This window comes from Panthera leo, chromosome B2 (assembly GCF_018350215.1).
Source record: "Panthera leo isolate Ple1 chromosome B2, P.leo_Ple1_pat1.1, whole genome shotgun sequence".
In the NCBI taxonomy this organism is placed as follows: Eukaryota; Metazoa; Chordata; class Mammalia; order Carnivora; family Felidae; genus Panthera; species Panthera leo.
The window spans coordinates 143,233,192-143,247,632 of record NC_056683.1 but is presented as its reverse complement, the minus strand read 5'-3'; the positions used below and the strand labels follow the sequence as shown (position 1 = coordinate 143,247,632).

Sequence of the window (14,441 nt, the reverse complement as noted above, 5' to 3'; positions counted from 1 at the left end):
GTCTATTCCATACCAAATACTGATAATTGGCATAAGCAGATTAGGACAAAGAGCACAGACAGATATGTGTGAATCAAACCTTGATATGTGACAGAGTAATAGATCAGTGGGCAAAGAAGAGACTTTCAATAAATGGAACTGAAAACAAAATGGAAAAAAGATAAAAACTGGATCCCTACCTACCACTGTACATGAAAATCAACTCTAAAGGAATTAAATAACATCAAACACCAAACTTTAGATAGAACTCTTGGTAGAAAACATAATTACCTTTTAGATCTTAATGTAGGAAAAATATTTAAGACTCAAAAGCATGAACTCTAAAATGTCAATATATTTGACTTAGTAAATTTAAAAGTTTACATTCACCAAAAAAAAATAGCTTAAGGAAAACAGAAACAAGTTTTAAACTGGGAGATATACAGAACTAGCAAAGAATTGGCATCAAAAATATATACACTCACACGCCAAAAAAAAAAAAAAAAAAAAAAAAAAAAGGAAAGGAAAAAAATTTTATAATCCTAGAAAATGAAACAAAATAACCTCTAACTGAAAGAACATACAAAAAGAAGACAATGAGGAAAGACCCACACCTAGTCATGTCATGGTAAATTTTAATATCAAATGTAAAAATTCTAAAGCTTCTAGAAAGGTAGAATAGGTCACATGCAATAAATAACCCAATATAAAATGAACCAGATATGACCAAAGGGAAGAAAACCATGTCAGTAAATACACGAAGAGATGTATAACACCCCTACTGATCAAGGAATTACATATTGAGAACACATGGCATACTGATTACAACCATCCCATTGACAAAAGTTGAATACCAAGTGTTGGAAAAGAGATGGCCTAGCATGCCTTTGTTGCCTCCGCATGGCATTATGTCCTAATATCCGTGTATCCTGTGACCTACACATTCAACTCTTATGTACATACACAGAAGAAAACCATACACATATACGTATAACAAGAAACAAATGAAAGAACATCTCATGTTCCTCACACTAGCAAAACCGTGGAAACAACCCAAATGCCCATCAATAGAACCATGGATAACTTACCTTTGGGAGAGCCACATAATATCACAAAAGTGTTAGTAGGAACAAACCATGGTGAAAGATAACAATACGCTCCATCTTTAGAAACATAATATTGTTGTTACCACTTTAAGGCCCCCAAAATTACATATAGCATGATCTATGCTTTGTACAGAGTTAAAAATATCGGGCACATACACACACACACACACACACACACACACTTTTGAGAGGCAGAGACACAGAGACAAAGAAAAGGAAGAAAAATTTAAATATAGGCTAATTATTACTCCCAGGGAAGGGAAACGGTGGCGGGGGGAGGGGTAGTGAGGAAAACACAGAGACAGTGGTTATTCTCAGGTTCCTAGATTCTGTTAGAGATGGGGTTCATTACATTATCCAAAACAGAAATTAATTAATTAATTAAAAAACAGAAAAAGGTTAGCCCGTGTATTAGTTATCACTGCGTATCATAAACTCAGGATTATAACTGGTCCATTTCGATACAAATACCTGATATCTTTTTTTGAAAAGAAATAAAGGAGGAAGAAGAGGGGGAGGGGTCAAAATTAAGATGCCAGTGGAGAGAGGATAATGGATTTCAGAGCTACCCCCAGAGCACCAGGCTCACAGTACATTGGTTCTTTCTCCTGACTGCCTGCCCGCCTGCCTTTGTGCAAAGGTCCACCTGAATCGCTCTCTCCCCTAAACTTCCCGGGATCTGTCCGAAAATCTTTTTCCTCGACCAAAAGAGCACACAAGCCCAGAGGAGTCTCCGGGACCGTGGACAGCGCCCCGTGGACAGCGCCCGTAAGCCCCGCCTACGGCAGGCGGGTCTAGGGCCGGGAGACGGGGCGGGGCTTCGACGCGCCCCCGCAGCGCTGCGCTCCAGGAGACACGGAGGGCGGGCAAGGACCACAGGAAGCGGCAAGCGCTGTGGCCAGAAGGGGGCGCTCACAGGCCGCAGCCCCCCCCACCTTGAAGACCCTCCCCCGCGCCTCCTGTCCCCCCACACAGCGGCCCCTTCCGGCCCTGTGCCCAGAGCTCCCGGGGGCTCCTCATAACAGCTGGGTCCGCCCTGAAAAGGAAACGCGGAGGGCCCTGGCCTCGGGCTGGGAGGGATCCAGCCAACCTCTGCCGCCGCGGCACTGGGCACCAGCATCCCTAAGCGCCAGGCCCCCATCAGCATCGCACCCGCCTGTCCACCTCGCCTTCTTCCTCTGCCCACTCCACCCGGTGGCCGGGACCGGCTGCCAACCGGGGCACTCGGGGAGAGGCCGCAGCGAACCGCGGCAGACAACCGCGGCAACCGGCCAGCCTGGCCGTCCTCCCCGGACGAGAGCCGGGTGAGGACTGCGGGGCCGCGGCCAGCACGCCAGGCCCACGGCCAGCTCCCGAGGACGGCGCCAAATGGGCTGGGCCGCGCTCGCCGGGCCCGCCAGACCGCGCCGGGTCCTCCAGACCGCGCGCCGGGCCCGCCAGACCACGCTCTCCAGGCCGGGTCCGCCAGACCAGACCGCACTGGCGGGGCCCCACCAGACCAGACCGCGCCGGGTCCTCCAGGCCGCGCTCTCCAGGCCGGGTCCTCCAGACCAGGCTGCGCGCGCCAGGCCCGCCAGACCGCGGTCTCCAGGCCGGGCCCGCCAGACCAGGCCGCGCTCGCCCGGGCCCGCCAGGCCGCGCCGGGTCCTCCAGACCGCGCTCTCCAGGCCGGGTCCGCCAGACCGCGCTGGGTCCGCCAGACCGCGCGCTGGGCCCGCCAGACCGCGCGCTGGGTCCTCCAGACCGCGCGCTGGGCCCGCCGGACCGCGCCAGGCCCGCCAGACCGCGCGCGCCAGGTCCTCCAGACCGCGCTCTCCAAGCCGGGTCCGCCAGACCAGGCCGCGCTCGCTGGGCCCGCCAGACCAGGCCGCGCTCGCCGGGCCCGCCAGATCGCGCCGGGTCCTCCGGACCGCGCCGGGCCGCGCGCGCCAGGTCCTCCAGACCACGGTCTCCAGGCCGGGTCCTCCAAACCAGGCCACGCGCGCCAGGCCCACCAGACGGCGCTCTCCAAGCCGGGTCCGCCAGACCAGGCCGCGCTCTCCAGGCCAGGCCGCGCCGGGTCCTACAGACCCTGCGTACCAGGCCCGCCAGGCCACGCTCACCAGGGCCCGCCAGGCCGCGCCGGGTCCTCCAGACCGCGCTCTCCAGGCCAGGTCCGCCAGACCAGGCCGAGCTCGCCCGGGCCCACCAGACCAGACCGCGCTGGCGAGGCCCCACCAGACTAGACCGCGCCGGGTCCTCCAGGCCGCGCTCTCCAGGCCGGGTCCTCCAGACCAGGCTGCGCGCGCCAGGCCCGCCAGACCGCGGTCCCCAGGCCGGGCCCGCCAGACCAGGCCGCGCTCGCCTGGGCCCGCCAGACCAAACCGTGCTTGCCGGGCCCGCCAGGCCGTGGCGAGTCTGCCAGACCTCGGTCTCCAGGCCAGGTCCCCCAGACCGCGCCGGGTCCGCCAGACCACGCGCTGGGTCCGCCAGACAGCGCTCTCCAGGCCGGGCCCTCCAGGCCGCGCTCGCCCGGGCCCGCCAGACCAGGCCGCACTCACCCGGACCCGCCAGACCAGGCCACGCTCTACCGGCCAGGCCGCGTCCGGTCCTCCCGACCCTGCGCACCAGGGGGCCCGCCAGGCCACGCTCGCCCGTACCCGCCAGACCAGGCCACGCTCTACAGGCCAGGCCGCGCCGGGTCCTGCAGACCCTGCGCGCCAGGCCCGCCAGGCCACGCTCGCCCGTACCCGCCAGACCAGGCCACGCTCTACAGGCCAGGCCGCGCCGGGTCCTGCAGACCCTGCGCGCCAGGCCGCGCTCACCAGAGCCCGCCAGACCAGGCCGCGCTCCAGGCCTACCAGGCCTCGCCTGCAACCCTCGGCGCCCCCGGCCGAGCCCAGCCGAGCTCGCAACTCGGCCTCGCTGAGGCCGCAAGCCCCGGCGGTCCCAACTTCGCAGGCGGCCTCAGGGCCCACCGCTCGGCCACCGGGCCTCCCCAACACCTCGATCAGGGCCTGTCAGACAGGCAGACAGCCCTCCCCGTGCTAGTCACCAATGTGCTCCAGCAAGGCTTCCCCCGTTACCCACTTTCCCTTCTTTATCGTGTCGTGTCCTTCAACGTGTACTATTCACGTGTCCTTTCACCGAACCAAGAATCCTCCTCGCTGCCCGATTTTTCCCTCCAGCTGCTGCCTCATTTTGCTGCCCCTCTTTGTATTAACACTCTTCAAAAGAGATTTCTATTCTTGCTACCACCAATTACCCTCCCCTCTCTGATACTCCCCCCCCCCCCCCGTCCCTTGCACTGGCTGCTCCCCCAGAGCCACCTGACTCCCTCAGCTCCAAGTCTTTGCTTAAATGTCACTTTCTCAGCGACACTTACCCCGTTTAATATTCTTGAACACACACACTCCCGAGACCTCCAGCACTCCTGACTGTCCCTCCTTTTCTTTTTTACATCCATCATACTCTAATACGCTACCTAGCCAGTATTTGTGTTTGTCTCCCACTCAACTACTAGTATGTAAGCTCCACAAGAAAAGGGATTTTTGTCTGTTTTAGTGACTGAGTCATTCAAGTATTTGTTACAAATAAATAAATGAATATTAAGTGTTGGCTGTTTCAAAATATAATTTATACGTATATCTTTTCAGATGTGACTTAACCAAGTAAATCAGAATAAAATATACAACTTGTTCAACTATCCCCATAGAGTTAGGGTGGGCCAGCACATTTGCCACAGTTAACAATGCTACAAAAAAAAAAAAAAAAAAAAAAAAAAAACTTGTACAAAAAATCTGTATACAGTACTAATTCCTCTACTGGTTAAGATTTACAAAAGTAGGTTATGGGAATCTGGGTTTTAAAGTCTAACAGATATTATTGCCAGACTCTCAGGAGAGGCCGTAAGACAGAAACAGGAGTTCTATCTAAAACTCTCCCAGATATCATCTTAAATATCCAATAGAATTATATGGTTTTTTAAAAAAAGGAAAGAATACAGGGCTTAAGAGGAAAAGAGATTTTCACATCTTAGGAGTCAGAGATGCAAAATTCAGTGCAGCGATCAACCTGAATGACTGTCATAGATTTCCCCCAGTGCGCACAAGAATCAAACCATCCAACTAGCATCTGAAGTCAGGGGCCAGCCTCCTGAGAGTAAAGGAAGTCACTTGATGCGGCAACGACAACCGGATTCACTGTGTCCTACCCAGGTCACCAGCAAGAAGCCGGTCAGAATCCGAGGCTTTGACGGTAAGTAACCGCAATTACCACCCTCTTCCCTGGTGGGTATGTTACTTCAGCTACATGTGCTAACAGGTTTCCTGAAGTAGATATACATAGTTTTTTAGCCCTCAGAAAGATTAACTCAACTGAGGCCAAAGAATTAGCATTTGGGATGTCAGGAGGAATGTGAGCATAGTATTTCTGCCGACTTGCAATGTTCAATGTTACGACTCCAACCCACAGGTTACAACTGAGTCGCAACCGATTGAGACGGGTGACACGGTACGAGAACTTAGAAATTCTAAGAGAATTCAGGCTTATGAGAAGTTTCAACTACTACATTTGTAATTATTGTTAGTGCCTAAGTTCTAACTTTCAGATCGGACATCTGAAGTACTTTCAAAGGAAATCAAATAGGGGAAACGTATACGTCGTTTTAAATTGTGGTGAAGGTGGTTCAACTAGGTCGTAAACAGAACCAAATGATGTTCACGGGTCCCCTACAAATGGCTGCTGAACTCTGCTAGATTTATATACGTAGCAGTACCGTTTGCCTAAGAAAGAACTAATGCAAGATTTTTTAAATCAAAACTGATGTAGTGTTGCTTAAACCAAAGTTGAGGTCTTACTACTATCCGTTTCTCAGAACAGAAACGGCCTTTGTGGGCACTAACGCACATCGATGATTACCTTCCCAAAGGGTTACAGAACCACCATCTTCCCGTTTAAACTTTCTGCACATTTGATAGAAGAAAAACTGAGATTTCATTATTGCTTCGATTTGCATTTATACCTGGCTTACGAATGCAGTTGCACTGAGCATCTTGGATTTCTTCTATTGTAAACCGCCAGTCTTCAGACTGCCATTTTTCCTTGGGTTCTTGGTCCTTCGCCTGCACCCCGCCCCCGCCCCCGACCTTTTTTTAAGTTTATTTACTTATTTTGAGGCAGGGAGGGGCAGAGAGAGGGAGAGAGAGAATCCCAAGCGGGCTCTGCACTGTCAGCGCAGAGCCTGACACGGGGCTTGATCTCACAAACTGTGAAATCATGACCTGAGCCAATACCAAGAGTCGGACAGGACACCAAGAGTCACCTCGGTGACTGAGCCACCCAGGTGCCCCAGGCTGTGTGTTTTTCTAATCATTTATTAAGAGAAGCTCCTACCACCCCTAGATTATCTATCTGTTTTGCTACATTTCTTCCCGATGTTCTAATCATTTTATTTTAATTTTAACTGATCTGTAATTTCTGTTATAGGGTACGAAGGAGAGGTCTAAAGCTGTTTCCTAATAGATAAATTGCTAAATTACACCCAAACTTTTGGTTATGCATTAACTTCTCATATATATTTTGATCTATTGCTTTCCTAGCTTTTCTGTTCTCCTGCCTATTGGGAGCTCCAGTTTTTGTAGCTGTTTTCAGAATTCACATTTTTTTTTCCTTTCTAACAAGTTCATAGGAAGTTAGTTTCTCAGCTGCCCTCTCAGAGCCGGGAGTTCAGACTTCCCACCGTGGTTCCGCATATCACCTCTCGAACTGTCCCATGTGACCCTATAACTCACAAAGCAACACGGCCTCAAATAAGGACACAGGCTCTGGAGCTTGCCTGTCAGCATTCACGTCCATAATCATGCAACCTCTGACAAGCTCCTGTATCTATTTTGTGCTTCAGTTTCTTCATTTATAAAATCAGGGAAATGGAGTCACCTACTTCAAAAAGTTGCTGAATAAGCTGAAGAAGATATTTTACTTAAAAACATAATGCCTGGCACATAAGCGCATAACAAATTTAGTTATTATTTAGTTATGAAACCAAATTTTTTTAAAATTTTTTTCATATTTATTTTTGAGAGAGACAGAGTGTGAGTGGGGGAGGGCCAGAGAGAAAAAAGGAGACAGAGAATCGGAAGCAGGCTCCAGGCTCTGAGCTGTCAGCAAAGAGCGCAACGTGGGGCTTGAACCCACGAACCATGAGATCATGACTTGAGAAGTCGGACACTCAACTGACTGAGCCACCCAGGCGCCCCAAAACGAAATTCACAATAACACAGTCGGTTATTTCCATTATATAATACAAGTTAGCAGAACTAGATCTGACTCAAGATTATCTCTGTGCTACTGTGAAAGTCATTTGCACCCACTTCTACTAGTTTGCTTTCTTGAGGTGAAGGACAGGGCGATGCTGAAAGTCTCCATTACCCAGCGTATGTCCTCTCCCTCTGGGAGTGTGAAGTTCAGGGGAAAGTATCTGTCGTGTGTGTCTGGGAGTAAAATGAGACCAGAAACTGCTAGTTTGTATCTTAATCAACCTGTAACTTGGCTTTCAATTCATCTAGTTACCTCTGGCTTCTCCCCTTTAACCAACCTCTCCTATTCCATTGGGCCCAGCTTCCTAAAAATGCATTTTATCAGATCACCTCCCCCATTACTGTCACACAGAATCTATGATGGATCCACTACCAACATCTCAGAAAAGATCGACTCTCCCGCCTGGTTTTCAAAGCCAACTCAACTTGGTCATTGTCAAATTCTGTCCAGCCAACCTAGCTTCACAAATCATACCTCTAGCGATTTACTTGTCTGTATCCAATAGCCATCTGCTACACTGTATTTCATCAGTCGGAAACACTGTAGTCAAATATTATAGTGAAGTCAAGAGGAAAACTACCTTTCCTTTTTCTGGAAACCTGAGTAACCCTGACCAACAGGCCCACTAGTGCCCTCCTTCATAAAGCATCAAAACAGAACAGCAGGAAGTTGGCCATATCATTTGCAAGTTTTTAAATCTATGAGAAAATACAATTTGTCCAACCCACGACTTCAGAATAACATGGCGCTTTCTCAGACCTCTGTCCTGAGCCTCAACCCCCTCTTACCAGTGTTTCCAATCTAGACAGTGTCCCCGTCGGAAGAGAAGAAACTAAGAGAAGCTGCCTCTACCAGCAGACCTCACAGACCTTACTCTTATCGCCCTAAACATTACTTTCTAAAAAGCCCTTTTAACCGTGTTTAGGCGTTTTCATTAAAAACGACAGACAGAGCTACCACGGCAAGCTGACCCTCCCAACTGCAAACACCTGAGTGCCCTCTCCCAGCTACCACCCTGTCCCCAGTCACACGCAGGCCTTTGTTTCGTGACTGTCCTTCACGGTCACATTGCACCGTTCAAACTGTGTTGGTCGAAGGTCACGACGGACATCCACGGACCAACCAAGAGAAAGGGCTGCCATGTGTAGCCCTGCCCTGTGTCTCTTCCTTTAAGCCTCCCCACCCCCCGCCCTCTGCTGTTCCCTGTAACTTGGTAGGGCGGCTGCTGTTGGCCACCTTGGGCCCCTCATCCTCACCAGTAAGAAAGGGATCCTAACCCCAAAGGAGGGCATTTGGGGAAATGAAATGAGTCCTGGGAAAGAAAAGTCTGCACTTCTTTCTCTTGGATTGGTGGTTCTCAGGACTATTTAATTTTTAATACAAGCTGAAAACTGGTGACCACCTCTTGTCCCATGTGAATACGGACAATCTGAAGGGTAGAAGCGGGTCAGGGGCTGGGCACCAGCTGGAAGAAGTAAGTGTGAAGCAGGGAGAAAGTAAAGATGGGGTTTAAGAAAAACATAAGAAGGCAGAGCCATATAAGAAACATCCTTCTGTATCAATAGATACAAATGTGCACAATTCTTCGTGACAATAGATACAAATGTGCACAATTCTTCATGATTGGCCAACAGTATCCACTAGATGGAAGTAAGCTAATCTGATTTCACACTGGACATCTAAAATTGTTACCACTTTATTATAAAAGATGAAAAATGTATATAAGCACATATAAACATACGTGTAGACAGCTCTATGTACATAGTCATTTTTGCAAAACTGGGATCCCACACAACCGGTAAAGTAAGGAGAACTTTCTACTTACCCACAGAGTGATAGCTGCTTGTCTTGGAGTCGTACATACAAACAGCACTTGCTTGCCCACACTGGGCAATATCCAGATTTCCACAGATGCTGATCTTATAAAGCATGTTATTTTTGGTATCAACAGCTTCCCATGTATAACTAGAAAGGAAGAAAAACAATTTGTCACTGTCACTGATCTGCCAATAATTAAGCTTCTCCCTGGCTTCACATGCAAGCCACATTTACTTAAGACTGCCACAACCTAAAAGACACACTTTCGTTAGCCAAAAAATACTAAAGTCAAACTATGTTAAGTTGAACAGAAGCCAGGGCAGAAACCACTAAATACCACCTCGCGCTGGTTCAGTCCGCCCTGAAGCTGCCACAAGACTGACCATCATCAAAATACTTAAAACTCTACCATTAAACAGTATCAACTCACATAAGTAACTGCCCCAGAACGTTGAATATAAGATCGCAACCTTTCCAATCAGCACTGGAATGCTGAAGAGCCAAAGAATTGTTTTAAACTTTGGTTATTCTATATAAACACTAGCGATGGCATGAAAGACAGTCTCCGGTTTTACCTCTTACGGCTACAGTTCACATCCAAAGGGACAAGACAAAGTGGTGCAACGAATCAACTATTGGCTTCAAAATCAGACAAACTTTACTTAAGCTGGACCCACTACATCAAGCATTTTACAGGCATTCAAACACTCTCCGTTCAAACCTCTGCCAAGTAAACACCGAGTACTTGTTAAGGAGGCAATCTGCATACTTGGGACAAAATGATGGCTTGTCCGTTCTGTCAAAACAATTATTCTCCATTCTCTACTCTTCCTGGGGAGAATGTTTTGTCGTTTTTGTAAAACAGGGGTCATTTCCTCAGCAAGGCTAAAGACAGGAAATGAGGAAAGCAACGAAAAAGTTCCTTGCAAAATGCAAAGATACTGTATTAATTCAACAGTGGCTGGAGAGAAGGCTTAGGAGTTGTTGGAGTGGGGGTGGGGGGGGACACCTGGAGGTCGCTGAACCCTGAGACCACTGAGGTGTAGCCAGAGCTGATCTCCCCAAAGCAGCACCTTGATGACAGAAGGCACTCGCTCACAGAAGTGGCGATGCACTTCCCAGAGCCCCCTTCCGCCGGGCCTCAGGACAAAGACTCCACAACCCAGCAGGCAACATGGCCCTCCCCTGCAGGGATGTGGGCCCCCTCTCCCCCCCCTCCACCTCCAGCAGCCCTGTCCAGTAACAGACGAGCCCCAAGAGCGGGGTGGTGGCAGGCAAGGAACCAAGCATTCTCCCGAACCTAGGTGTGGGGACTGACCAAAATTTCCGTGCCAAGAAGCAAAGGGACAGGAACACCCCAGAGTGCTCCCCTAGAGGTTGTGACAGCCAGCTACTGGAAACCTGAAAAACGGGCCGGGCGGGCGGGAGGGAGGTAAGGCCAGGCTCAGAAGCAGTTACCATTGAACTAAGCTTCTTGTTTTTATTTTGTATTTTTATGTTTTCAAGCTTAGTTGACACACAATGTTAATTAGTTTCAAGTGTGCAACATGGTAATTCATTCTCTCTCTTCCTTAGGCTGTGCTCACAAGTGAAGTTACCATCGGCCACCATACAACCTGTTACAATACCGTGGACTTTATTCCCTGTGCTGTGCCTTTTATCCCCGTGCCTTGTTCATTCCGTAACTGGAAACCTTTTCCTCCCTCTCTCCTCCACCCAAGTTATCTACGCCCCCAGGCACCCCCTTCCCTCTGGCATCCACCAATTTTGAACTCAGCATCTTTATCAGTAACCCCTTAGAGTTATCTCCTAAAGTCATGAGGGCTAAAGACAAGAGAAAATAACCCAAGTATGACCAGGCATGAGAACGTCATCAATAAAGGCCTGTTTCCTTTGACATTCACTAGCCTTTCTTTATTCATTTGCTTCACAAATATTTCTTAACAACTCACTGCAGAGGCACTGAGGGGTGCAGCGATGATCAGAGACCAAAAGCCCCCTGCCCTCCAGGGGAGGACAGAACATAAACGGGTAAACAAATACACAGTAAACAAAAATAAAATGAACAGGTAAGCCATTTCACACGCTGGTACGCCAAGTGCAATGACAAAACAAACCAGCGTGGGACAGGAAATGACCAAGGGCGTACTTGAGCCTGGAAAGTCTTGAGATAGTGTTTTCCCTGGGACCCGAACAACAAAAAGGAGCAACTCGGGAAGATATGGTGGGAAGAATATGCCGGCAGATGGACCACTGCTAGGCCCCGAGGAGGGAATGAATTTAGCATCGTGACAGAAAAGGAAAGAGGGCAATGAGGCTGGAGGGAGACGGGTAAGCAGAGCAAGCAGCAGGTAAGGTCAAGGACATGGGGAGGCTGGCTACACCAGGGCTTTGCTTTGCAGAGTAAACAATGTCGTTTTCATCTAGTACTTGAAACAAAGGAAGGCCGCTCAAAGACACTATGGGTCTTTCCTTAAAATTTTAAGGTAGTGTTTTTACTTTGCAGAGTATTAGCAAAACTTTTCTATTAATTACAGTTAATTTTTAAAAAATGCTAATCTCTTATTCAAGAGCAACGGCCATGTTTTTCTGGGATACTAACACATCAAATCTAAAACCTTAATAGTGGTATCATGAAAGTGTTTCACAACCCTGAGTATACGAGCAAGGTACACAAAGGTATCATTTTAGAATGAATCAACTAGTAGGAATCAACTCTAAAGCAATCCACACAGCGCCTAAAATGCTACGCTTTTCTTAAAAACAGAATTCCGCTGCTGGTTTCGCAGAGGTGATATTTAAATAAGGTAGTTGTAAAAAGTGTGTGTTTAGGGAGCAGAAAAGAGATGGGGGGAGGAGCAAAACGGGGAAGATTGTCTTGATTATCTGGAAATCAGTGTCCCTAGCAAGAAAATTGTTGCTCTGTCCAATTTTATTTCTTTTCTCCATTTGCATTTCCTATTTGCTTTGTCAAGATTTATCAAAATGGTAAGTGGCTATGGGAGTGAGGGGCAATGAGGACCCTATGAAAGTTCTTGGGCCCTGGCTTCTTTCTGGGGGTTGCCAGAGCCACCTACCACAGGGCAGCCCCTCCAGGCTGGCACCTTCAATGACACTCACAAACCCAACCTGAAACACCCAGGTTCGAAGACTCCTTGGCCACGCCACTTAAAAATGACGGAATGGCCACGGCATGTTTCTAATCTACACTACCAAGCGTCTGGAAGAAAATATTTGCAAGCTGAGTGGAAATGCAGTCTACACACACACATACACTTGCGTGCACATCTTGAATACGTCTGCTATACAAACATCTCCCGCAACGAGACAGGTCTGAAAGCCTGTGGGCGTCTCCTTGAATCTCTAACACCCCAATCTGCATCAAGTCTTCCAGGTCACCGTGGCTTCTACCCTATACACCACCCCCACCCCCACCCCGAGGGAAAGGACGGGGCACAAGGAGGTGTAACAAGGGAGAACCACAAAGGCCCAAGGAAGCAGTTGGTCAATGGGAAACAGCACCAGCAGCCCTGCCCGCTGTCCCAGCCTTGCGACATTCGGCCAACATCCTCAGAGGAGAGGACGCAGCCGATTCCCAGTGAAAACTGCTCTTCTGGACACGTCTTCTGTGCGAGAACCTTGGCTTTGAAAAGTTAGCAAAAGCAAGCAAGACCCTTGCCGTTCTACCTCACTTTCCAGAGCGTGAAACGTAGTCAGCCGACGTCCCCCTCCCACTCTCCAAAAATCCAAATTCATTTCCATGCAAACCTGACGATTCTAGATACGCACGTAGGCACAGTAAGTCCTCTCGATCCACAGCTGTGACACCAGCACGACTGGCAGTGCCCACCATGCAATGCTGGCTCTTGGTAGGTGTCCCCAGCCGCATGGCTCCTCAGGGTGGTCACGGCCTCCCCTCCCAGAACGATGACGAGCAGGCCCACGGCCGCCGGGAACAAAGCCGTGGGGGACCAGGGCGGTGGCTCTGCACGCCTCTCCCAGCAAAGCCACCGTCCTCCCACGGTCCCGAGCACCCTGGCCTGAGAGCCAAAGATCCCAAGGCTCAGAAGACCAAGTCCCCTGCCCAAAGCCACAGAATCATGAAATGTGCCTGGTCTACCTGAGCTCCAAGGGCAAGTGCTTAACCACTCCAGCGAACTGCTTCATTTCGTTTCAGTTTTCAAAAGCGTTTTTAACTTCGCAGAAAATAGTTTCAATTACAACACTGAAACTGACAAAATATTCCACAAAACTTTAGTTATAGTCCTGTCGCAATAAATGCCTCCAAAACGACAGATTCCATCCGTACTGCGTGGGCTCCCAGACTGAGCGAAGCCACAGTGAGCCCGTGGAAGACCCAGGCTGCCCCAGCCACGGTGGCCCACAGACCGTGCACTTGCTGAACTCGAGCTCCCCCCAGGGTTTGCACTTCTGCTCTCGACCCCCGTCCGCTTCCGCTGCTCTTCTGCACAGTCTGAACTGCCGAACCCCAAAGGTGCCTTCTGCAACCTCTTTCCTCACTCACCCGGTGGTTCCTGAAGAAAGAGCATCGATCCCTGAGCCCCTACCCACAGCTGCCCTCGCCCCCCTGCGTATCCAAGCTGGGTGAGGACGCCACTGAGAAGGAGACGCATCTCACACTCACTCTCCTTTAAAACATGTACTTGGCTCAGCGGAGAGCTGCCCTTTAAAACCCCAACCAAGAGTCTCACGGTGTCACCAGAAACTCAGAAATATCCTACGATCACTCCTTCGTATCCAGCAGGGAATGGTGGAGGGGGCAGAAGTCACACACAAGGCAAATGACTTCGGACAGCTCTGATTTTAAAGTGGATCCTGCTCCTGAAATGTGCCGCGAACATGGACAATTTCACCATAAAAACCGAGCACACAGGCCAAGCCCTTCCCTTATAGAAAGCTCAAAACTGTCTGCCCCTGACTGCAGTCCCACCGCCCCTGCTGAAAGTGTCCTGGACGACCACAGTCAGGCCATGTGTCTGTTCGGTGGACAGAGGCTCCATTTTAATCTCATCTGGTTTGAATTTCATAATATCCTGAAAGGTGTTGGCAGATTACCAGTGAGAAGGAGGCACACAAGTAGCATACTGTCAACCAAGCCAGAAGCAGGAAGGCATTTCCACTTTCCCAATACCGCTCCAGCAAATGCCACACGCGGGGCCCGTCCTGGTCAAGAATAAACCAATCTAGGGGCAGCGACGAAGAAGCAAATCCAGCTGGCCA

At 49.7% G+C, this 14,441-nt stretch overlaps 1 protein-coding gene across 2 annotated transcripts in view; it reads right to left on the bottom strand.

The window, feature by feature from the left end:
- The window catches only part of IGF2R (insulin like growth factor 2 receptor), a 103,824-nt gene that overhangs the window by 73,989 nt on the left and 15,394 nt on the right, over positions 1 to 14,441 (bottom strand). For both annotated transcript variants that reach the window (XM_042940224.1, XM_042940225.1), the window contains exon 2: positions 9,208 to 9,347. In XM_042940224.1, coding sequence (XP_042796158.1) covers positions 9,208 to 9,347 — 140 coding nt within the window. The remainder of the gene's footprint in view (positions 1 to 9,207; positions 9,348 to 14,441) is intronic.